The sequence below is a fragment of the Pleurodeles waltl genome, chromosome 8 (assembly GCF_031143425.1).
Source record: "Pleurodeles waltl isolate 20211129_DDA chromosome 8, aPleWal1.hap1.20221129, whole genome shotgun sequence".
Taxonomy (NCBI): Eukaryota; Metazoa; Chordata; class Amphibia; order Caudata; family Salamandridae; genus Pleurodeles; species Pleurodeles waltl.
Window position 1 is genome coordinate 1,271,944,419 of NC_090447.1, and position 23,569 is coordinate 1,271,967,987.

Here is a 23,569-nt window from a genome sequence, read left to right on the forward strand (position 1 = left end):
AGCATGTTATTCTTGGATATGTACTCTCACAGTTACGTAAATGAATTAAATTTACCCTAACATAGTATCTCTGAAAGTCTGTTGTGTCATAGATCTGTTTGGTTTTACACTATCTTGCTATTTATGTGGCAGATGCACTTCAGGGGTGTGGACTTCTATTCCCATAATGCATTGTTGTGTTGTATGTAAAATGTGACATGGACTACTCATCACACTGCATAGTGCCATAGCTATTTTCTAAGGGACATTTGTACATGCACATATGGTGAATCACATCATTATTGCCCTTACCTTTGCTGGTGCTGGGTGTGCCTGAAGTGTCAATTTCAGTGACACCACTGACAGCTTCAGGAAGCAGTGTTAACTCCACCATGTATTCCATTGGTGTGGACGGTGTCTGGGTGGGTGGTCCTCCTCCAGTGCTCCTTTCCTCCTTTAGCCTGCCTGCTACCATCTCTTTAGCACGTGAATGCAAGTCGTACCAGCACTTGCGTATCTCCTCGATGGAGCGCTGTGCAACACCCACTGTGCATAATTTGGTCTGGATGTCTGTCCAAATTCTTCTCTTCTCACTTTCTGGCACCTGTAGTGAGTGTTTTCCAAATAACTGGTCATGGTTCTTGACCACCTCTTCTGTGAGCACCTCCAATTTCTGCTCACTGAATTTAAGTTTGCGCTTCCTCTCTCCTTTGTCCTTTCCATTCCCATCATTAGCCATTGTTTTGTTTGGTCCTGGCTGACTCTCCAGGCTGCCTCCCTAGTGCTGTGCTGGGTCTCTCTGCCTGCTCCTGTGGCTGGGGCTTCTGGAAACAGCATGCACTGACTCACTTCCTGGTTGTGATGTCATCAGGCTGCTCCAGATTGCCAGAATTGCAATTAGCGATTTCCAGATACCGAATTGCTATTTTAGCAATTCGGTATTTGGTACTCGCTGTTTGCGATTGCGATTTTTAAGATATCGCTATTACCGAATCGCAATTTTCATACATCCCATTTTGCATTTCTTAAATAGTGATTTCTTAAAATTCGGAATTTAAGAAATGCAACTGGGAGCTTGATACATCTGGCCCTTGGTCTCAACCATACCACACTTTTCTAGGGTTCCGATTCTCAGTATAGATGGCATTAGAAGGAATGTCTATGGAAAATCATGAATAAGAATCAAGCAAACGAGGATGACAATGAAGCCAACCAATGATAAGCAATGGGCGGCATCAAGACCATGCAAGGTAACAAAAGTTCTCAGAGACCGTTTGGGGTGAGAACTAAATATGCACCAATAGAAAAGTAAGATGTGCTTCTTATTTCTGTATTATTTCAAAGTATAACTTTGTATTGCGCAGCTGAATATACGATTTGAATTATCTACAGCTATATGTAAATAGTACATGCTGTACATTGAGACTTCATCTTGACAGAATTCAAGCAAGATAAAACACCCAATGTGATTTTGGTATTTATGCGACACTTCTCAGTGATAGAGCCGTGTTTGTTATGGTCCCTGCAAGAATCTGTAATTATCCATTTCTCTTTTATTCTCTTTATTCAAAACCTGCTGAAGCAGCGTTTCGCCAAAACAAGTTCGCAATCCAAAGTTCAGCAGCAAGTTTAAACAAGAACGTGTGAACTCGCCCCAGGGACTGTATGTCATTCCCCTTGCAAACTCGGAGCCATGGATATAGCAGCAGCCAACTCCATGACATACGAGGAATTTATGGACGTTTTCGGCAACATTGTGGAGAAATGCCCCCTGATTACGGCTGCCGTTTGGTCCAAACGACCATTTGATAATTTTCTTGATTTGGAAAACAGCGTATTTGAGTTCATTGACTCGCTGTCTACATCCGGTAAGTTCGCTCGGGTTGTTTATGCAGCCAAGCTTGGGGGTGGCACGTATGAGGGTTGTGTATGCAACCAAGTTTAGGGGTGGCACGTATGAACGCGTCATAGAACACCTGTTAGAGTGGATAACATTCACCACAAGGTGCAGTTGGTGTTTTACACCACTGTTCCTTATATAGGCTACTTATTTACATATATTTTGAAAATGTTGGACGGATCGATCTGAAAAACTTGTTGGAAATGATCCCTGTCAGATAAAATAAATTTTTACTTATTTATTTAAGGTCGTGATTTTCCTCATCGGGACCCTGGGCACAGTGTGGGGAGTTTTGAGCAAAAAGTGGTATGCAAATAAAAGTGAACAAGCAAATCTAGTTCATAAATAAAGAAGTATAAATCTTCGGATAGACTTTGGGATCGTTTTAGTGGTGATTTCGGGACACTATGCAATTGAATACATAGGCGGAACTTGGCATAGTTTAACGTAAATCCTGCTGTGGGTCTGCTAGTAGCATTATGTTCCTTGATGTTTGTGTCTGAGGACAATGACGTTTGTTTCATACTCTAGGGGTGTACAGTTCGCTTCAGACAGTGGCTATGCTTTTAGGCCTTTGACCACCATGTGGATATGAACCCATCCTATACGTAAGGTGGAGAATTAAGGCGAAGAAAACGTATGAATTATGAAGAAGATGAGAACTGTGTCTTTACTAAAGTTAAGGCAGCATAAGTAGAAATACATGTAACCCCAGCACGTTGTTGCTTCCTGAATTCCGAGTAGGAGCTCTGCTGGATGTTAAGCGGGGTTCCTGGCAGACTAGTTTGCCTGGGGTTCAGGTCATGTCTCGTACGCACTGAAACACCTTCTTCTTCCTTTGTACCTGCAGAATGTGTACGGGCCCAATGTTATGTTTAACCCTTTATCTGTTCACTCCCACACACACCTCCCACCCTTCCTAAAACGTTCCTCTTCAGTTACCCCAGCTGAGTCAAACGTGTTTGGCTCCTTATTCCAATAGAAGTTGCCGGAATTATCGCACTTGCATTAAATTAAAAAATCTCCTGTCAAAATATGTTATTTTAATTGTTATTTTGTAAATCCTAGATTGCGAATGATTGAGAATAATGTAACATTCAGTGGGGACGAGTAATAATATCAGACCAGTACTTCATTTTAAATGTGTCACAGCACACCCCAGTGCCGGCTCTAGGGCTGTGCGACCGGTGCCACCGCACCGGGTGCTGACTTTGGGTGGGGTCGCCGTGTTTGCGGGTAGAATATGATTTTAAAAGCACCCACTGCGGCGTTCCTTGCCTCCAGCTATTTTCAGGTAACAATAAAAATGTCAAAGTAACTCTGGTGACTAATGTTTTGCCCGGAGAGAGATCAGCCTTTGCTCTAGTGAAAGTTTTAAGGTAGCTCAGAGGGTTAATATGCCTGCTGCAAAGAATGTGTGCCATGCAGATCACAAAGTGTAATGCAAATAGGTCAGAGGGATACTGCTTTTGTCAAAGATCCTTTGTTGCTTGCAATTTATAATTTACAATCCTAAAATAGAACAGTAAGCTATTAACTGTCATCAAAGAATTGCATGCAAACTGTAAGATATAGATTAGAGGGTTATGATTTTTTCCTGTGTCTTTCATTATCCTAATGTTGCAAAAAGGAATTATTTGGGTATAAATCAATTCTCATTATTAAAGAGAACCTCAAACCATGGTGTGACATTTTACATTCTTTCTGCTGCTCCAGGCCAAGCACTCAAACTATATTGCTTACCAAAATGGATGACGTGACTCCTACACCTTGTAGTCCTTTGTTTTATGTAACATTTCTTACACACTGATTTACACACTTATGATTGATTGTCTCTGTGTAATATGTGTGCAATGTAATGTGCTTTGACACACTACACTGGTATGAGTGGCACTATAAAACTAATTAAATGCATTTGAGAGAGAGTGGTTATGGAGATTTGAGGGGTGCTGTTAACCGGTGAGAGTGATGGTATCCGTGGCGGAGGTGGTCATTGAGGGGCTCCAACAAACATTGTCGCACAGGGCACCACCAGAGTTAATGCCGGCCCTGCCTATACCTCCAGTGAAAATCCTATTTTGCTGCTATGTACTAGGGACACACTGTGGTGCAAAACGTATGAATCACCGAGCTTTGCCACTTTTGAAGTTCCCAGGTCGTGTGGCATTACAGAAATTCTCCTTTCTGCACTGTGTGTGGCGGTAGAGGAGCTAGAAAGGGTGGAAAGGAATGAAAGAGGGGCTAATGTTCAGTCTTCAGCCCTATCACAATCTACATTTCGGGATTAAGTGGTCAAGACAAGGGGGCTAAGGAGAAAGACAAGGGGCCCATTTTGCTTCTGACCGTACTGGGAAAGGCCCATTTTCTTCAATGTTCTCACCTAGCCCTGAATATGATGGGAAAGAAAGCTCCTAGTACCTCAACTGGCCCAAATGCCGGGTCAGAGGCGAACCTAAGCATCCCACTCAAGGGCAAGGCTGGGGCAAATATCCTTTTTTAGGGAAAGGATAGTTACAACACCCCTTTGTCCATCTACAAAACTGTGGTGTGAAGTTGGATGCATCTCACCCATTCCTCCCAGGCCCTTCCGCAAGGCCAAAAAGGAGTTAATTACTTTATCCTAGGTTCATTGTTGGAGTGCATTTTTAAACCATCCTGGTCTTGGGCAGGCCGTTACTTTAACATATACTGATAGTAGGGCCATTGATGTGTTATGCAGTAGAATATTCCATGAAGCAGACCATTCACAGTTAATTAGTTTAAAAGGTGGTTTAGATTTAATCTCCAACCCCATGGGATAGATGTTATGTTTCTTGAACAAAAAATTATAACTAATCGGTACCACAGGCCTGCAGATGCTCATTTGTATCTAAACTGGACTTCATGTCACCCACGTCACACTAAACTCAGCATCATCTACTGCCAAGCACTCAGAATAAGACACATCTGCAGCAATGAAGACACTTGTAAAGACCATCTACAGGAGCTTGTTAGATTATTTAAAAAGCAAGGCTATCCTCTGCATATCATTCTGCACCAAATTAACAAATTAACAAGTCTTTGCAGTTACCCAGGGAAGCACCTATTTGGAATACCAACAGAATAAATAAAAGTGACAGAATCCCATTGTGGTTGGCTATCATCCATAAGCCCCCAACTACAGAAATAGAATACTAACAACTTTTTCCTTACTATTCACTTGTGAAAAAGTACAAAAGCATTTTCCAAAACCACCAGTCACTGCTTACCGCAGAGCTCCCAATTTACGATCACTTATTGTGAGAGCTGAACTTAAGCAAAATGCAGGAGTTCATTGCTGTGATTCCAAAAGGTGCATCCCATGTGAATACCTTTTACAAACATCATCAGTAACTAGCTCTGTTACAAGAAGGACCTATCGAAAAAGACAGCATCTTACATGTCACTCAACATGCATTATTTATGTGATTCAGTGCCAACGTCCAAGCTGTAAAAAACAATATGTAGGCCAAACAGTGAATGACTTCCGTACACGATTCAGGAACCACAAATCAGCAATAATTAACAAGAAACTTGACCAGCCTGTAGCCAATCCTTTTAACCTTGTGGACCATTTACTATCAGATTTGAAGATTTTCCCTGTGGAACATATTTTAAAGGAAGAACTACTGGACATCAGAGACATTTCTGGATGTACCGTTTAAAATCATTGCATCCAGATGGACTAAACATCAATGACAATACCACTTGATTTCTGCATATCTGAAGAGTTCTCAGGACTGCATTGATTCTACATTCCAATTGGAATCTTCACTCATGATGCTTTTTGAAAATCCAGCAGTGTCAGCTGTGCAGCCACTGAGCAAACCATCTTGTACTACCTGAGGGAGGCGGAAGCTGAAACGTTGTAGTAGAAATATATTTTTGTTCTTTGGTCAGATCATCTGTTTGAGCCACTTCTATATTGGAGATATATTCATATATATATATATATATATATATATATATATATATATATATATATATATATATATATATGTCAACCAAAGAAAAATGCTGCACTCTCGGAGACTTCTACTTGCAGGTTTATTAAATGATTATACAGCATCAAACCAGACGCATTTCGACTCTCTGTCTTCATCAATTGGCTGTTTAATTAAACAAGGGCCCGGAGAAGCAGTGGGATGTTTTTTGTATTCGAGCGGACTGAGAGTAAGCAGTATGTGTGGAATTAGATGGTCGCTGTGAAAATGTTATTGATTTAAAGTATACCAGCACAGCTTGTGGATAACCAACGTTATGAAAACATTATAATATCGAAATAAGAACTAAAAACAAAATCGTACTTAACATAAAGAGATATCACATTCAAAATGAACCATTGGAGGTTTATTGGCAAATGGAGAAACAGAGCTGTGTTGGTTATGCAATTAATCATGTCACAGTACAGCAAGAAGCCCGAGGTGGGTTATATTGACAACTACAAATCCCACAATACGTCTGCCCAAATAAAAGTCATGTTCGAGGAAACAACGTAAGAACACAGATCAAAAACCACTTGATGAAGACAGAGTCGAAACGCATCTGGTTTGATGCTGTTTAATCAGTTAATCAGTTAATAAAACTGCAAGGAGAATCCTCTGGGAGTGTAGCATTTTTCTTTGGTGGACAATTAACAAGGTATTGCGGTCTTATCCCTACCCTGGCACCAGCAGCTAAAGTGCTCTGCTTTTCAGACTGTTTATATATATATTTTCTCAATGAAAAAAACAAAAATGATAGCTTAGTTATAGTTAGGAAACCTTATTTTCCCTATACAAATCAATTTTAAACTCCACAACTTTAAAACCTTTAAACTTATAGTTATAAGTTTCATTTACAATTTATCCCTTATCTGCAAATTACTATAAGTAGCGGACTTTTTTGCACACTTTTTCAGCTCGCAAACTAGACAACATTACCTATAACTTGTCACTCTACTATGCACAGTGTTGTGACAATGTCATTTGAGAATTAATAAGTGTTATAGTGAATGAAACAATTTCACTATATATGATGTAGTGTGCAGCACACTACAGGGATGAGTTATAATTAATGTAGTGCAGCAAGTGAGGTGATAAGACTTTGTTTCTGAGATGCGCGACACAATAATTTAAAGGTGATGCGTAAATTATAAATTAAAGTTATAATAATAACTTTTCAATTTTAAAATTTGTGTATTTCATGTTGAGTTTGTGCAGAAAGAATACATAATGTATTTCTAACTATAAATTATCCTTAACCTTTGTTTTTTAATTGTATGTTAATGGTTTTTATTTTTTTATAAAAATCTGTTTCAAATAGCAGTGTGGAGTGTGATTGATTTGAGTGTAGTACAGTACAGTGAAGGAGAGTGTCATGGAGTCTATTATCGTAGAGTGGAGTATTGTAGAATGGAATACAGTGAAGTAGAGTAGATTGGAGTGACATAGCATACAGTGGAGTAAGATATTATACAACGGAGTGGCATGGTGGTTTGTATTGTGGAGTGGAGTATCGTAGAGTGGAGCATTGTGCTGTACAGTGTAGTGGCATGTCAAACAGTGGAGCTTAATGTTGAACAGTGGAGTGTCGTCATCTGGAGAGTCATGAATTGGAGTGTGGTAGGGTGGAGTGTCATAGAGTAGAGTGTCTGACGCGAGACCCGCCACCTCCGCACTCAACCCATCCCTCGTCGACAGTGGAACAAGATCCCCGAAGAGCAACTCTTATCCGCACTCGCCGCCAACCAACCCACTCTCGCCACCGACCCCAACAACGCAGCCCTCAGCCTCACAAACTGGATCTCCAACTGCGCAGACAACCTTGCTCCCCTCAAACGTACGCATCGACAGACCAACACCAAAAAAACTCTCTGGTTCTCTGACACCCTCAAAGAATCAAAGAAAACTTGTCGCGCTCTCGAGAAGGCCTGGCGCAAGGACCACACCGCTGACAACATGACCGCCCTCAAGAACGCTACCCGCGAACACCACCACCTGATCCGCGCTGCTAAAAGGAACTTTTTCACCGACAGACTGGACAAAAACAGCCACAACAGCAGAGAACTCTTCAGCATCGTCAAGGAGTTCTCCAACCCCAACGCCAACGCCGTCACGCCCTCACAGGATTTGTGCGAATCCCTCGCCACCTTCTTCCACCGCAAGATCAGCGACCTCCACGACAGCTTCGGACACCAGACCCAACCAAACACCACCGAACCCGCACCCCCGACCATCACCCTCAACAACTGGACCCACATCAACACTGAAGAAACCAAATCCACCATGAACTCTATCCACTCCGGCGCACCTTCGGACCCCTGCCCTCACTTCATCTTTAACAGAGCCGACGACATCATCGCCCCGCACCTCCAGGCCGTCATCAACTCTTCTTTTTCTTCTGCTACCTTCCCCGAATGCTGGAAACACGCCGAAGTCAACGCCCTACTAAAGAAACCTACGGCTGACCCGAGCGACCTGAAAAACTTCCGCCCCATCTCTCTCCTGCCTTTCCCAACCAAGGTAATAGAGAAGACCGTCAACAAACAGCTGACCACCTTCCTGGAAAACAACAACCTGCTCGACCCTTCACAAACCGGATTCCGAACCAACCACAGCATGGAAACCGCCCTCATCTCAGTCACAGACGACATCAGAACCCTGATGGACAACGGTGAAACAGTCGCCCTCATTCTCCTCGACCTTTCGGCTGCCTTCGACACCGTCTGTCACCGCACCCTAATCACCCGCCTCCGCTCCACCGGGATCCAAGGCCATGCCATTGACTGGATCGCCTCCTTCCTCTCAAACCGTTCCCAAAGAGTTTACCTCCCTCCGTTTCGCTCAGTACCCACCGAGATCATCTGCGGCGTACCCCAAGGCTCATCACTCAGCCCGAAACTCTTCAATGTCTACATGAGCCCCCTCGCCAACATCGTACGCAAGCACGACATCATCATCACCTCCTACGCCGACGACACCCAACTTATACTCTCCCTCACTAAGGACCCCGCCAGCGCCAAGACCAACCTACAAGAGGGTATGAAGGACATCGCAGATTGGATGAGGCTCAGCCGCCTAAAGCTGAACTCTGAAAAAACGGAAGTCCTCATCCTCGGCAACACCCCGTCCGCCTGGGACGACTCCTGGTGGCCCACGGCCCTCGGCACCGCACCGGCCCCCGCAGACCACGCCCGCAACCTCGGCTTCATCTTGGACCCTCTTCTCACCATGACCAAGCAAGTCAACGCCGTGTCCTCCGCCTGCTTCCTCACCCTCCGCACGCTCCGCAAGATCTTCCGCTGGATCCCCGCCGACACTAGAAAAACCATGGCCCACGCCCTCGTCACGAGCCGCCTGGACTACGGCAACACCCTCTACGCTGGGACCACAGCCAAACTCCAAAATCGCCTGCAACGCATTCAAAACGCCTCGGCCCGCCTCATCCTCGACGTACCCCGCAACAGCCACATCTCCGCACACCTGAGACACCTGCATTGGCTCCCAGTCAGCAAAAGGATCACCTTTCGACTTCTCACCCACGCACACAAAGCCCTCCACGACAAGGGACCAGAATACCTCAATCGACGCCTCAGCTTCTACGTCCCCACCCGCCTCCTCCATTCCTCTGGCCTCGCACTCGCTTCCGTCCCTCGCATCCGCCGCTCCACGGCGGGTGGGAGATCTTTCTCCTTCCTGGCGGCCAGGACCTGGAACTCCCTCCCCACCAGCCACAGGACCACCCAGGACCACTCCGCATTCCGGAGACTCCTAAAGACCTGGCTTTTCGAGCAGCAGTAACCCCCTCTTTCCCCTAGCGCCTTGAGACCCGCACGGGTGAGTAGCGCGCTTTATAAATGTTAATGATTTGATTTGACTTGAATGTAGCAGAGTGTTGTAGAGTGTAGAGACATAGGCCCTCATTCCGACCCTGGCGGTCCAAGACCGCCAGGGCCGCGGGCAACAGAAGCACCGCCAACAGGCTGGCGGTGCTTCATTGCCCATTCTGACCGCGGCGGTAAAGCCGCGGTCAGAAAAGGGGATCCGGCGGTTTCCCGCCGGATTTCCCCTGGCTGGGCTGAACCTCCATGGCGGCGCTGCAAGCAGCGCCGCCATGGGGATTCCGACCCCCTTCCCACCAGCCTGTTTCTGGTGGTTTTTACCGCCAGGAACAGGATGGCGGGAACGGGTGTCATGGGGCCCCTGGGGGCCCCTGCACTGCCCATGCCACTGGCATGGGCATTGCAGGGGCCCCCTAACAGGGCCCCAGCATGATTTTCACTGTCTGCATAGCAGACAGTGAAAATCGCGACGGGTGCTACTGCACCCGTCGCACACCTGCAACACCGCCGGCTCCATTCGGAGCCGGCTTCTGTGTTGCAGGCCCTTTCCCGCTGGGCCGGCGGGCGCTCCCTTGGCGGGCGCCCGCCGGCCCAGCGGGAAAGTCAGAATAGTCCCCACGGTCTTTTGACCGCGGGGCGGCCATTTGCCGGTTCCCGCCTGGGTCAGAATGACCCTCATAGAGTAGAGTTCAGTGGAGTAGAGTGTCATATGGTTCAGTGTTGTTAAATGCAGTGTTGTGCAGTAAAGTGGCGGAGAGTCTCGTTCAGCATAGTGTTTTACAGTGGGGTATCATTATTTGTGAGAACACAGTGCATGGTAGTGAGCTGAAGTCAGTGTTATCTGGTTAGCAAGCTGAAAAGAGTGTGTAACAAAGTCCACTATTTATAATAATTTGAAGGTGGTGGTTAAATTGTAAATGAAAGTTTTAACTATAACTTCACAATTAGTTATGTTTGTGTAGTTTAAACTTGATTTGTATAGGGAAAATAAGTAATCTTAACTAAAACTAAGCCTCAACCTTTGTTTTTCTCATTTAATTTCCATATGTTTTTTAAAAACATTGTTTTGATAAAAATGTGTTTCAAATCTTAGAGTTCACTGTCGCATGTGGAGAGTTGTTATGTATAGTGTCGTAGAGTACAGTGGAGGAGAGTATGATAAAGTCTATTGTCATAGACTGGAGTATTGTAAATGTGATTTGAGTAGAGTATAATATAGTAGCGTACAGTATAGCAAAGTGTTATATAGTGTTGTGGCATGGTGTTTAATATAGTGGAGTCAGGTATCGTAGACTCAAGCAGCAATTTGGACAGTTGAATGGCATGTTGAACAGTAGAGAAGAGTGTCGTAGAGTGTCATAGAGTGGCGTATTGTAAAGTGGAGTGCAGTAGAGTACGGTGGAGGAGAGTGTCTTTAGAGTGACCTGCCATGTCATATATTGAAGGGGCATATCGTAGAGAGAAGATGAGTGGCATGTCATTGAGTGTCATACAGCGTAGTAGAGTGGATGGACATAGAGTGTAGTACAGTGATGCAGAGTGGTGTAGTATACAGTGGAGTATAATGTCTGACAATGGGGCGGCATAGAGTGGAGTATAGTACAGACGCATTGAGTGGGATAAAATGTAGTAGAGTGGAGTATACTGGAGTGGGGAGGTTTAGAGTGGAGTAAAGTGTCATAGAGTGGAGTGGTGTGGCATAGGCTACAGTGATGTGGACTGCAGCAGAGTGGAGTGGAGTAGCATACAGTTGAGTAAAGTGTAATAAATTGGAGTACTGTGTTGTACAGTAGACTACAGTAGAGTATATTGGGATTCAGTCTAGTTGATGTTTATAGAGTGCAGTGGTGTACAATACAGTACAGTGCAGTGTTGTGGAAAGCGGTACAGTGGATTGGCATACAGTGTTATAGAGTACAATGGCATTGAGTGGTGTTGAGTGGAGTGGGGTACAGTGGAGTAGAATGGAGTAAAATGTCAGGGTAAAGTGAATTAAAGTGGGGCAGTGGCATATAAAGAGTGCGTACACTGTTGCATAGTGAACTAGAGTATTGTAGAGTAGAATCGAGCAGAGATTTGTACAGTGGCATATAGTATAGTACAGTGTTGTACAGTGGAGTTAAGGGATATAGACAGCAGTAAAGCCTGGCAAAGAGTGTTGTAGAGTGGAGTTTCATAGAGTACACTAGTGTGTGAAACAGTGGAGCTGCACAGAGTAGATTGTTGTTTAGTAGTGTAGAGTAAGGTAAAGTATTGTACAGTGGAGTACAGTGGTGTCACATACCATGGAGTATAATACAATAGAGTGGTTTGATGGGTTGATGAGTAGAGTGGCATTGAGTAGAGTGTTCTGGTGTAGCATAGGTAGCAAACAGTTATAAATTGGAGTGGGGTCTCATACAGATGGGTGGAGTGCTGTGTCATGTAGAAAAGTGTTGTATAGTGGAATACAATGTAGTGGAGTGTATGGGTATAGAGTGGAGTATAGAGTTGAACAGTGGAGTGTGCGGGAATAGAGTGAAGTAGAATGTTGTAGAGTGCCATGAAGTGTATTACACATTTATAGAGTGGAGTTTTATAGAGTGGAGGGGAGTGTCATGCAATGGAGTGGCATAGCGTGTAGTGGTGTACACCCTAGTGGCATAGAGTGGATTACCGTAAAGTGGAGTAGCATACAGTGGAATAGCATACAGTGGAATACTGTACGGTAGAGTGTATGTGGCGTGCTGTACAGTGGAGTGGCATAGAGTGGAGTAGGGTACAGTGGATTAGCATGGAGTAGGGTGGCATACATTGAAGTGGCAGAGCTCAGAGTCAAGGAAACTGTTATAAATTGAAGTGGCTTCTCATACAGTAGAGGTGAGTGCTGTGTCTTACAGTGTTGGAAACTGTTATAGAGTAGAGCAGAGTGTTGTACAAAAGAGTGTACAGGCACAGAGTTGGGTGCAGAGTTGGAAAGTGGAGTGAATGGGGATAGAGTGGAGTGGAGTTTAGTAGCGTGGCATAGAGTATAGTAGAGTTTTGTAGAGTGGAGCTATACGGAGTGGAAGAGAGTACACTGGAGTAGCGTAGAGTGCCTTTAGCATACCGTTAAGTGGCATACATTGGGATTGCATAAAATGGAATAGCTTAGATTGTAGTGGCGAATAGTCGAGTGGAGTGACTAGAGTGGAATACCATACGGTAGAGGGGCAGTGCTTGAAGTTGCATACAGTGTAATAACATAGAATGGAGGGGCATACAGTAGAATAGCATAGAGTGAAGTACAGTGAAGTTGCGTAGAGTAGAATAGTGTAGAGTGGAGTGGTGCAGAGTGGAGTGGCATAGACTGTAGCAGCATGTAGGGGAGTACCATACAGTGGAGTAGCATATAGTACAGTGGTGTACAGTAGAGTGGCGTAGACTGGAATAGCGAATAATGGGGTAGGGTATAGTGCAGTGGCATACAGTGCAGTGGTGTGGACTGGAGTGGTGTACACTGGAATGGGGTAGAGTGTAATAGCATACAGTGTAGAGGCATACAGTGGAGAGGCATTGGTGAAATAGAGTACAATGTGGTGGGGTTGAGTGAAGCGGCATACGCTGGGCTGGCATATCGAGTGGAGTAGCACACAGTGGATTGGCATACAGTGGAATAGCATAGAGTGGATTGGCATACAGTAGAATGGCATAGAGTAGAGTGGCATATATTGGAGCAGCATATAGCCTGTCTCACTGGAATTATGCAACAGGGGAGACCCAAATTATGCGTCAGGATTGAGTAAATTATGCAACAAGAAAAGTCAAATTTTGCACGTAATGAGGTACATTTTGTGATAGTATTACTTCCTTATTTTGTCATTTTTTTTACACTTGTTAACACTTTCTGGGCATTGGTTGCACATCATTTTTACACCCGCATATGGCAATAAGCAACTAGTGAACCTTTTCCAACAGTCTTTCACTGTGCAGCAAGGTGAGTCACTGTATTTTTAGTAACCTTTGAACCATTAGAGGTAGAGACAATTTTTCTGTTAAAATCTGCTGACTGTTCAGCAATGGATTATGTGGCAAATGTGGCTAATCAATAATTATTCGATAATCACCATGGTTGCACAATCACATGATTCCAGTGGCCATGCATATAGGGAGTGGCATACAGTAAAGCAGCGAACACTGAATAGATATAGAGAGAGTTGCACGCAGTGTAATAGCATAAAGTGGACACGGGTAGAGTGGGGTTGTGTGCAGTGTAGTAGCATAGAGTGGAGTGGTTAGAGCAGAGTGCTGTACAGTGGAGTAGCATAGAATTTAATAGTGTATATTGGAGTAGCGTACAGTGGAGCTGCATATAATGGGTGGTGTAGACTGGAGTGGTGAACAGTAATGTGGGGTAGTGTAACAGCATACAGTTGAGTGGCTTACATTTGAGTGACATCCAATCGAATAGTGTAGGATGAAGTGCTGTAGGCTGGAGTGCCATACACTGGAGTGGCATAGAGTGGAGTAGCGTGCAGTGGAGTAGCACAGAGTAGAATATCATAGACATGTGTGGCATACAGTGGAATGGTGTAGATTAGAATAGTAAATACTGGAGTAGTGTATAGTGAGTGATATACAGTGGAGTGGGGTACACTGAAGAGGCATAGAGTGGACTTGTATACAGTGTAATAGCTTAGAGTGGATTGGCACAGAATGGAGTTCTGTACAGTATAATAGCAAAGAGTAGAGTGCACTATAGTGGAGGGTTATACAGTGGAGTGGCATAGAGTGGAACAGTGTATATTGCAGTAGCGTACATTGGAATGGTGTAGAATGGAGTGACATACAGTGGCATGGGGTAGACTGTAATAACATACAGTGGAATGGCGTACATTGGTGTGGGGTCCAATTGTATAGCATAGCATGAAATGGCATAGAATGGAGTGCCATACATTGGAGTGGCATAGAGTGGAGTAGCATAAAGTCAAGTGGCATAAAGTGGAATACAGTAGAATGGCGAAGAGTGGAATAGAGTATAGTGGAGAAGCATCCAGTTGAGTGGCATACAATGGAGTCATGTAGACTGGAGTGGCATAAAGTTTAATAGCATAGAGTGGAGTGGTGTGGAGTGGTGTTTTGTATAGTGGAGCAGTGTAGATTGACGTGGTAAAGAGTGGAATAGCATATAGTGAAGTGGCTACAGTGGAGTGGCACAGATGTATGTGAACATTAGCAGCAAAGGAGATTATAGTGTGCAGAGTAACGCAGAAGCGTGAATTGCGCTGCCTTGCGTTTCTCCATATTTACCAATTAATGCAGGGCCACAAATGATTGTCTTGTGTTCCTTTGTAAATCTGACTTAAGTATTGGATTGCCCATGCAACACCATGAGTGACGCAAGGGTACCGCAATCCAATAATACAGCTAGGCCTTAGTAATATTCTAGGCCCTGGTATACCGTAATATCTTTGCAATTTACCTTTTCACATGGCAATGACAAGCCAGTATATGATGGTGTAGTGGCTTTTTTTTTAGAATGAAAAGGCAGCCATACTGTTTTTACTACACTTTGGCTGTGTTCAGTGATAGGGCCTTAGATATAGGTAAGTAGTAGGTCCCTACCTTATTATTTTATTACTTTATTAAAATGGGAATAGGTAGGGAAATGGTAAATTCTCAAAATGTAGTGAAATTCTGCAAAAGTACTGTGGTGACAGATGTCATTAAATTTAAATGCTGTATACTTAAAAAAGCACATACACTACTTCACTGCAGTACCTAAAAAACATCATCTCTGCCTCATAATGCATAGCCCTGTCAAATTTCATATAACTCCAATCAGCCATTTTTGCTTTCTGTCAAATACAATAGTATGTGGAAAATGCATTGATGGAAAAACATGTTGTAAGATTCTCTTTTATCTTTGCACCCCTTTAACGATTCACCACAAAAATGACATCATCTCAAAATGTAGAAAATGCTATAGGTCTGGAAAGTTTTGTGGTGATTTGTCAATTGGTGGAAAGTTGTTAGGGAGGTAATATCTGAGGAATTCCTATCTTTAGGAATGCTAACTATAACTACAGAGTGGCAATCAAATTTATTTTGATTTTTTTCCTTTTATCTATTGTGTTTTGTATGTATTTGTTTATTGGTTTACATAATCATGTGGTCATAAATGTATCTTTTAGTTCTTCATGAAGTAATTCTGAAACTTTACATATGTAATCTAGTTTATTATTTGGGATTTCTTGCTACTTTTAATAGGAATGTGCTACATATGAAGCCCAAAGTGAATGAAAGTCGATCTTTGTTTTAAAAAATAATATTATTTGTATTCCTAATAGCCAATTATCATGTCCTCCTTATAGTAGTTTGTGTAGCTCACTGCTAGGTCACTTTTCTACTTTGTTGCATAGGAGTACATAAGGAAGATAGTTTTTGTTTGGCTTGTCGACCACAGTTTTTATTTTGTGAGCCAGGGAGCATACAAAGAAAACTTATGTAGATTACAATGTATTTTCTATGTATTTGTTTACAGGCTTCCATTAGCATGTGACCATAAATGGGTCTTTCAGTTGTTCATGTTGTAGATCTCAAACTTTACATATGAAATCTAGTTTATTTTTGGGCTTCCTTGCTACTTTTAGTAGTATTGTGCTACAAGATAGCACTAAATTGAAAACCCTTACAATTTAACATTTACTTACTCTACATACTCTCCACACAAGGATTGTTTTTTGGTTTGGTTATAACTTTGGCACCATTTGACAAACCTTCACAAAACCTTCCAAACAAAATGCTTACCCTCCTGAGTTCCTTTCTGAAATGTTTCGAGGTGATTAGTCAAACGGGTGCTTAGAAAAAAGGGAGCTTCCAACTCTAAATTTTGCCATGCATTTTCCATAGATTTTTTCAGGCAGTGCTACTGCAAAAACTGCTGAAAGTATTTACAACAAATCAGCAGGAAGCTAGATGTTGGTCTAGAAAACAAGCTTTTTGTTATTTGCTGTAAATCCGTTCAGCTGTTTTTGAGATATTATGGTTAACAAATATTTGTATATCTGGATGGTTGGGTTTGAGGGACCCAATTTTAAAAAATGGAGCATTCTGATTGGCCCAGGGGTCCTTTATTCCTGTGGGCTAATTCACTCCCACAAAAGATGGGTGCGCCGATTGGCTGCCTGCGACAGGAATTAAAATGTTGCAGCCAGCTTTTACAGGATTCAGGTCCAGAGTCAAAAAAATTAAAACAATATAAGGGGCTTGCTGCCATTTGGGCCAGTGCATGGGGTATTTAATATTATATGTAGGGGATGGGGGGTGTGAGTGTAGCCCACCCTCCATGAATCACTCACAGCCCTGGTGACCCCATCATCCGGGTCCTAGTTCACTTTGAAGTGGAGGGGTGCATGCAGCTCCCATCCCAGGACCAGATGTTCATTATAGGGGACGGGGGAATGTGGTCACCATCCTGAGCCACTAATGGGCCTAGGGGACCTAATTCCCTCGAGTGGATTTGTTTAAAAAGAGGAGGGAGGCATGAGCCCCCTCCAAGCTTCTGTTTTTCCCCAGGGGCCCCATCGCCTGGGGCTAAAAAATACAAAAAAACGAGGAGGGGCCGCATGCACCCTGCTGTGTGGTGGTATCTGTTCTTGGGACCCCAATGCCCAGGCTGTGATACTAAACAGTGTCCCGGGAAGCCCACCCCGGGACTCTGATTACCTGCCTATGAGAGTAGTGCAGGCACACCTTGCCCACACTCTCCCGGGTGGAAAATTCCATTTTACTCTGGCACAGACCCAACGTAGTGGTTTGTGGATGCCCTAGGTGGGCACCTGGGCACCTACCAGAGGCACCCTGGGAATGGGGTCCTCAGGCCATTAATGCTCGGGCAGTGGAGACCTTGCTCACCTTCCCCTTAATTTAAAAAAAAAGGCCCCAGAAGATGGGGTCTCCAGGGCCCTTAGTTTCTTGGTGAGGAGGCTATGCGTACCCCTCCTCTTAATTGAAAAAATACACCACCGGGGATGGGGTTCCCCCACCATATACAAAATAAGATATGAGTGTCCTGGGTGGGCACCAGGACACCCACAATGTATATTTTTTTAAGTGAATAATAAATGAGCAGCAGGAGCCGCTAATTTATTATTTACTGCTCCTTTAGTAGGAGCACCCTATAGTGCCCTGTAAGGCCTTTCTTTTTTATTTATGTTTTTTAGCTTGTTGCTAGAATAGGGAGGAGCATACCAAAGCCATTTTTTAATGTTGTTGATGACTGCAGAAAGTCAAGGAGCCCCCAACAGCAGTAAAGAAAATTGTAAGTTCCCTGTGTCATTAAATGACATCAGAAAACCTTATCATTCTTTTTAAAGAACTCCTAGCTGGAGCTTTTTGCTCTTCTGCTGGAGTGCAAGGCCCTCTTGTGGTTGTTTTTATGACTGCATTTTCTGGACCAAAAAGTGTTAAAAGAAAGACTCCGGGCCATGATGGGTTTATTTCTAGAGAAAAAATATGCCTCTATTTATTTTAACATTTTCACCCACAAAACATGATAATATCAGCTATGTAAAAACCAAGAGTCACAGACTTTATTTGAATTAAAGCTTTATTAAACAGTTTCATAATAATCAATATTAATAAATTGTGTCCAAATATTATTGAAACATACATTGTTTTTAAAATATTGGTGATTTTTGGAGAAGGATAATGGATCCGTGTTGGAAATGGCCCTTTTTGAAGGGCCATCCCTAAACTTTTTGTCTCGTTACTCCTATTTTTTCTGACCTGTTTCTGTTGGCTTTGGGACTCCGGGCACTTTACCACTGCTAACCTGTACTAAAGTGCATATGCTCTCTGTGTAAATTGTATTTGTAATTGACTTATCCATGATTGGCATATTTGATTTACTAGTAAGTCCCTAGTAAAGTGCACTAGAGGTGCCCAGGGCCTGTAAATCAGATGCTACTAGTGAGCCTGGAGCACTGGTTGTGCCACCCACACGAGTAGCCCTGTAAACATGGCTCAGACCTGCACTGAAGTGTCTGTGTGTGCAGTTTTAAACTGCCAATTCGAGTTGGCAAGTGTATTCCCTTGCCAGGCCTAAACATTCCATTTTCATACATGTGAGGCACCCCTAAGGTAGGCGATAGGTAGCTCATGGGTAGGGTGAATTGTGTGATAAAGGTGGGACATGTACTGATGTGTGTTACATGTCCTAACAGTGAAATACTGCTAAATTCAGTTTTCATTGTTCAAGGCCTATCTCTCTCATAGGGTAACATGGGGGCTGTCTTTAAATATCATTAAAGTGCAGATTCCCTTTGAGAGCAGATAGAAATTTGGAGTTTGAGGTCTCTGAACTCACAATTTTAAAATACATATTTTGGTAAAGTTGTTTTTTAGACTATTAGTTTGAAAATACTACTTTTAGAAAGTGGGCATTTTCTTGCTTAAACCATTCTGTGACTCTGTCTGTTTGTGGATTCCCTGTCTGGGGCAGTTTGACAGTTGGTCTGTTTGTGAATCCCCTCTAGACAGTGAGACAAAGGGAGCTGAGGTGTAGCCTGCATATCCTGATGAGCCAGCTGTGCTAGAGTGTCGGGAGGAGTTGTCATTTACACCTGAATGGGCTGTGCCTGCTGTCTCACAATGCAGTCCCCAAACCCCTGAAAATTAGATCACTCCTGGAAGCAAGAGGAACCTCTGCCAAGGAGAAGAGCTGAAAAGCTGAGGAGAAGTGCTGCCCCTGCTGAGATCTGTGCTCTGTTGGGCTATCCTGCAGTTGCTGCTTCTGCCTGTGAAAGGTGACAAAGACTGGACTTTGTGGTATATACCTGCTTGTGAAGAATCTCCAAGGCCTTTAATTGAACTTTCCTCCTGTTTTGAAGTCTAAGGGCCATCAAAGACTTCATCTACCAGCACCTGGACTCTCTGCTGAGACTCCTGCCAAGTGGTGCCCTATCCAGTCCCTGGGCCCTTGAAAGGGGAAGGTGGCAGAACAAGAGCTGAAAATCAACACACACAATGCAGTACAGGGAAATTTCGACTCACCATCTGCAACGTGGCTGATAAACGACGCTCCACCTCCACTGCAGCTGGGAGATTGCTGCATCATGGCTGGAGAAATGACGCAGCACACCCACTTGCAGCTGCTGATAAGACAGAAACCCCACGCAGCGTGGTTTTTTAACACCATGCGACTGGATTTTCCATGCATCGTCCCTGGTCATCAAAGCCAACCCGACTGCGCGGATCCGAGGTGCCCCATCCGGAAATCAACGCATCGCTGTCTTGCAAGGGAGAAAAAACGACACATCACCGACCTGACCGTAGAAGAAATGACATACGGCCTCCCTTGCGAGGAAGGAATTGATGTATTGCTGCCTTTTCCAATGTACACTCGCCCGTGCGGCTTTATTTTTGATGCTAACCAAGTACTTTGTGCAAAATAATCGTTTCCATTGTTTTCTATGGAATAAGACTCTTATTCTTTTGAAAATTCATATCTTGACTTGTGTATGTTGGACTTTTGTAATTTTGGTCTTGTTTCTCCTTTGACCTGGCTAGAGTGAGGGTCCTTGCTTCGACACAAGATAAACTAACTACCAACCAAAGACCCCATTTCTAACATTGGTGATCAGCAGTGAGGATTGGACTTGTATTTCCACTTGACATACAGTGATTAAGGGCCAGATGTAGGTAGCTGTTTGCATGTCGCAAACTGCGAAAAACACAGTTTGCGCCATGCAAACAGCCTAACGCGATGCACATCCCCAAATTGGGAGTCGGTACCGACTCGCAATTTGGGGATGCGACTCACAAATAGGAAGGCGTTTTCCCTTCCTATTTGCGACCGCATCGCCATGCTGAGTTGCTTTGTGACAGCGAATGCGGTCGCAAACCAACTCGCAGTTACCACCCTCTTGAAGTGGGATGTAACTCATTCGCAAAAGGCAAGGGGTCCCCATGGGACCCCTTCCCCTTTGTGAATGCCGATTTTTTTTTTTTTTCAGAGCAGGCAGTGGTCCTATTTCTTTAAGGAAAACGGGCTGCAAAAAGAAAAAAAAAACTGCTTTATTAATAAAGCAGTCACAGACATGGAGGTCTGCTGTCTCCAGCAGGCCACCATCCCTGTGAGTGCATGGACTCGCTATGGGGTCGCAATATGCGACCCACCTCATTAATATTCATGAGGTGGGAGACTTTGCGCCCCCATAGCGAGTCGCAGAAGGTGTCTGAGACACCTTTCTGCATAAAATTTTGCGAGTTGCAAATTGCGAGTCGGTATGACTCGCAATTTGCAACTCGCAAAATTTTACTTTGCTACATCTGGCCCTTGGTGTATACTACTGTTTTCAGTGCAGACCATTGCGTGACCACATACTACTTGTTTTTACTTTTGCTCTCTTAGAAATGGGGTCTCTGGTTGGCAGTCAGTTTGCACTCTGTCCAAGCAGGGACCCTCACTCTAGTCAGGGTAAAGGAGAAACAGACCTGGTTAACCCACGCTCACCCGCTTGGTAGCTTGGCACATGCAAAAATGCTTAACCCCAGAAGCAATGCTTAAAGGATCTGTACCAACACACACAGTAATACTGTCAAAACGGGGGCGTGGCCAAGATGGCGGCCAGAGCGGCAGCTTAATCGCAGAGCTCCGCTCTCGGCCCACCGTTATACCAAAATCCTGCGCCCTGCTGTGATCCAAAGCGCCTGGGATCACAGCGCGATCATTGCCGTGCATAAATAAAAGCTCCAGGGGAGCAGCGCCTCGGAGGGCGCGGCCGCCACGGAGGACCGGCGTTCCCAGATCGGAGCGGCCGCCATCGGAGGGGATCGCGGCCGTCGCCTGAGCGCGTTGCGCGCAGAACAAAGAGGAGGTAGGGAGAGCGCCCGGCCCCCTCGCCCCTCGTTGGGCATCTCCAGACCCCAGCGCCGCGATTGAGAAGCGGGAGGCGCCCTTCGTGCCGCACATCACCGAGGAACGTTGGGGAGCGGTGGATGCCGGCACCAGATGCTCTGGGCCCGTCCTGCTGCCTACGCGGGACCGTTGCTCTAGCACACAAAGTGCCGAATTAAGAGGGGGTAGGGCGAGCGCCTGGCCTTCTCGTCCCTTGTTGAACATCCCCCGAACCGACGCCCGAACAGGGGAGCGTGAGACACTCCTCGTCCGATTGATAGTGGTAGATGCCAGCATTGAATTCCCGGGGCCTACCCAGCTGACCACGAGGGGAGAAACATCGTTCCCTATCACGGCGCCACATGTGAGCCCTAGACCCAACGTGCATAGACTAAACCTCCCAAATGATGAACACCTAATGCACGGCCTCCCACAGCCCACAGATTTCATCGGTGGAGCCCTTGGTGGTCACTGCTACAGGCTCCTCCGTAGCTTCGGTTTTCGACTAGCCCCCCCACCGGGCGCAGGGCACTGCACGGGGTGGCGGATCCAGCTGAGCTTTTCACACTGCACGGGGGCCCGCTGCCGCACCACTAGGGGCATTCATGAAACAAATAGGGCCCTAGCCCACGGAGGCGAAACAAATTCAAGAACATCAAAATGGAAACCAAAAATAGCAAGAGCCATGGAACTCCTTAATAAATAAGGAAACGACTGGAAAGAATATCGGAGGTATAAGTGGACCCTCCCAGCAAACCTCCAACCACCATCCCCAGTGGAACGACTCAGTACAGAACAACAGGGAAACATGGTCAAGCCAAAACACCCCAAGACAGGGCCGATAGGAGATGGCGATCCTCCCCCGCCAACCGGCCACCCAGACATGCAACTGACCACCTCCCTGCAACTCGCTGAAACACTCCGTACGCATTCCCTCCAATTTGATAAAATAATGCAAGCAATAATGGACACTAAGGGGGTAATTCCGACCCTGGCGGTCCATGACCGCCAGGGCCGGGGACCGCGGAAGCACCGCCAACAGGCTGGCGGTGCTTCCTGGGCCATTCTGACCGCGGCGGTAAAGCCGCGGTCAGAAAAGGGCAACCAGCGGTTTCCCGTCGGTTTACCCCTGGCCCAGGGAATCCTCCATGGCGGCGCTGCGTGCAGCACCGCCATGGGGATTCCGACCCCCTTCCCGCCATCCTGTTCCTGGCGGTTTTTACCACCAGGAACAGGATGGCGGGAACGGGTGTCGTGGGGCCCCCTAACAGGGCCCCATAATGATTTTCAGTGTCTGCTTTGCAGACACTGAAAATCGCAACAGGTGCCACTGCACCCGTCGCACCCCTACAACTCCGCCGGCTCCATTCGGAGCCAGCTTCATTGTTGAGGGGGGTTTCATGCTGGGCCGGCGGGCGGCCTTCTGGAGGTCGCCCGCCGGCCCAGCGGGAAAGCCAGAATGGCCGCCGCGGTCTTTTGACTGCGGTGCAGTCATTCGGCGGTTCCCTCCAGGCGGGCGGCTCCCGCCGCCCGCCGGGGTCAGAATGACCCCCTAAATCCTCGTTGGAAGGGAAAATTGACGCTGCAGTACTGGAAGTCTCACTGCTACGCGCTGACCACCGCAAATTAGCAGAAAGGGTCCACGACACTGAAACGACTCTGAAAACCGTCCAACCAGAAGTATCGGAAATGAAAACTAAAATGCAACAAATGGAACTGGACATAGCTCAATTACAACGCAGAGCGGAAGAAGCTGAAGGACGCTCCAGACGCAACAACATCAGATTCCTTGGAATCCCGGAACATATGGAATCCCCTAAAGCAGATGTGTTTTTGGAGTTCTGGCTGAAAAACATACTCACAAAACAGTTCCCTGGTACAACACCAGTGATCGAAAGGGCGCACAGAATCCCGAGCAATCCGCTCCACCCTGGGGCTCCGCCACGACCACTAATAGCACGCTTCCTAAACTACAGGGAAAGAGACCTAG

The 23,569-nt window shown here is 45.3% G+C and overlaps 1 protein-coding gene across 1 annotated transcript in view; it reads left to right on the top strand.

Annotated features, from left to right (window-relative positions):
• The first annotated feature begins 1,625 nt into the window (after window positions 1-1,625).
• URAD (ureidoimidazoline (2-oxo-4-hydroxy-4-carboxy-5-) decarboxylase) overlaps window positions 1,626-23,569 on the top strand; it is a 168,885-nt gene continuing 146,941 nt past the window's right edge. The window contains exon 1 of the mRNA XM_069203192.1: window positions 1,626-1,847. Coding sequence (XP_069059293.1) covers window positions 1,673-1,847 — 175 coding nt within the window. The 5' untranslated portion in view covers window positions 1,626-1,672. The remainder of the gene's footprint in view (window positions 1,848-23,569) is intronic.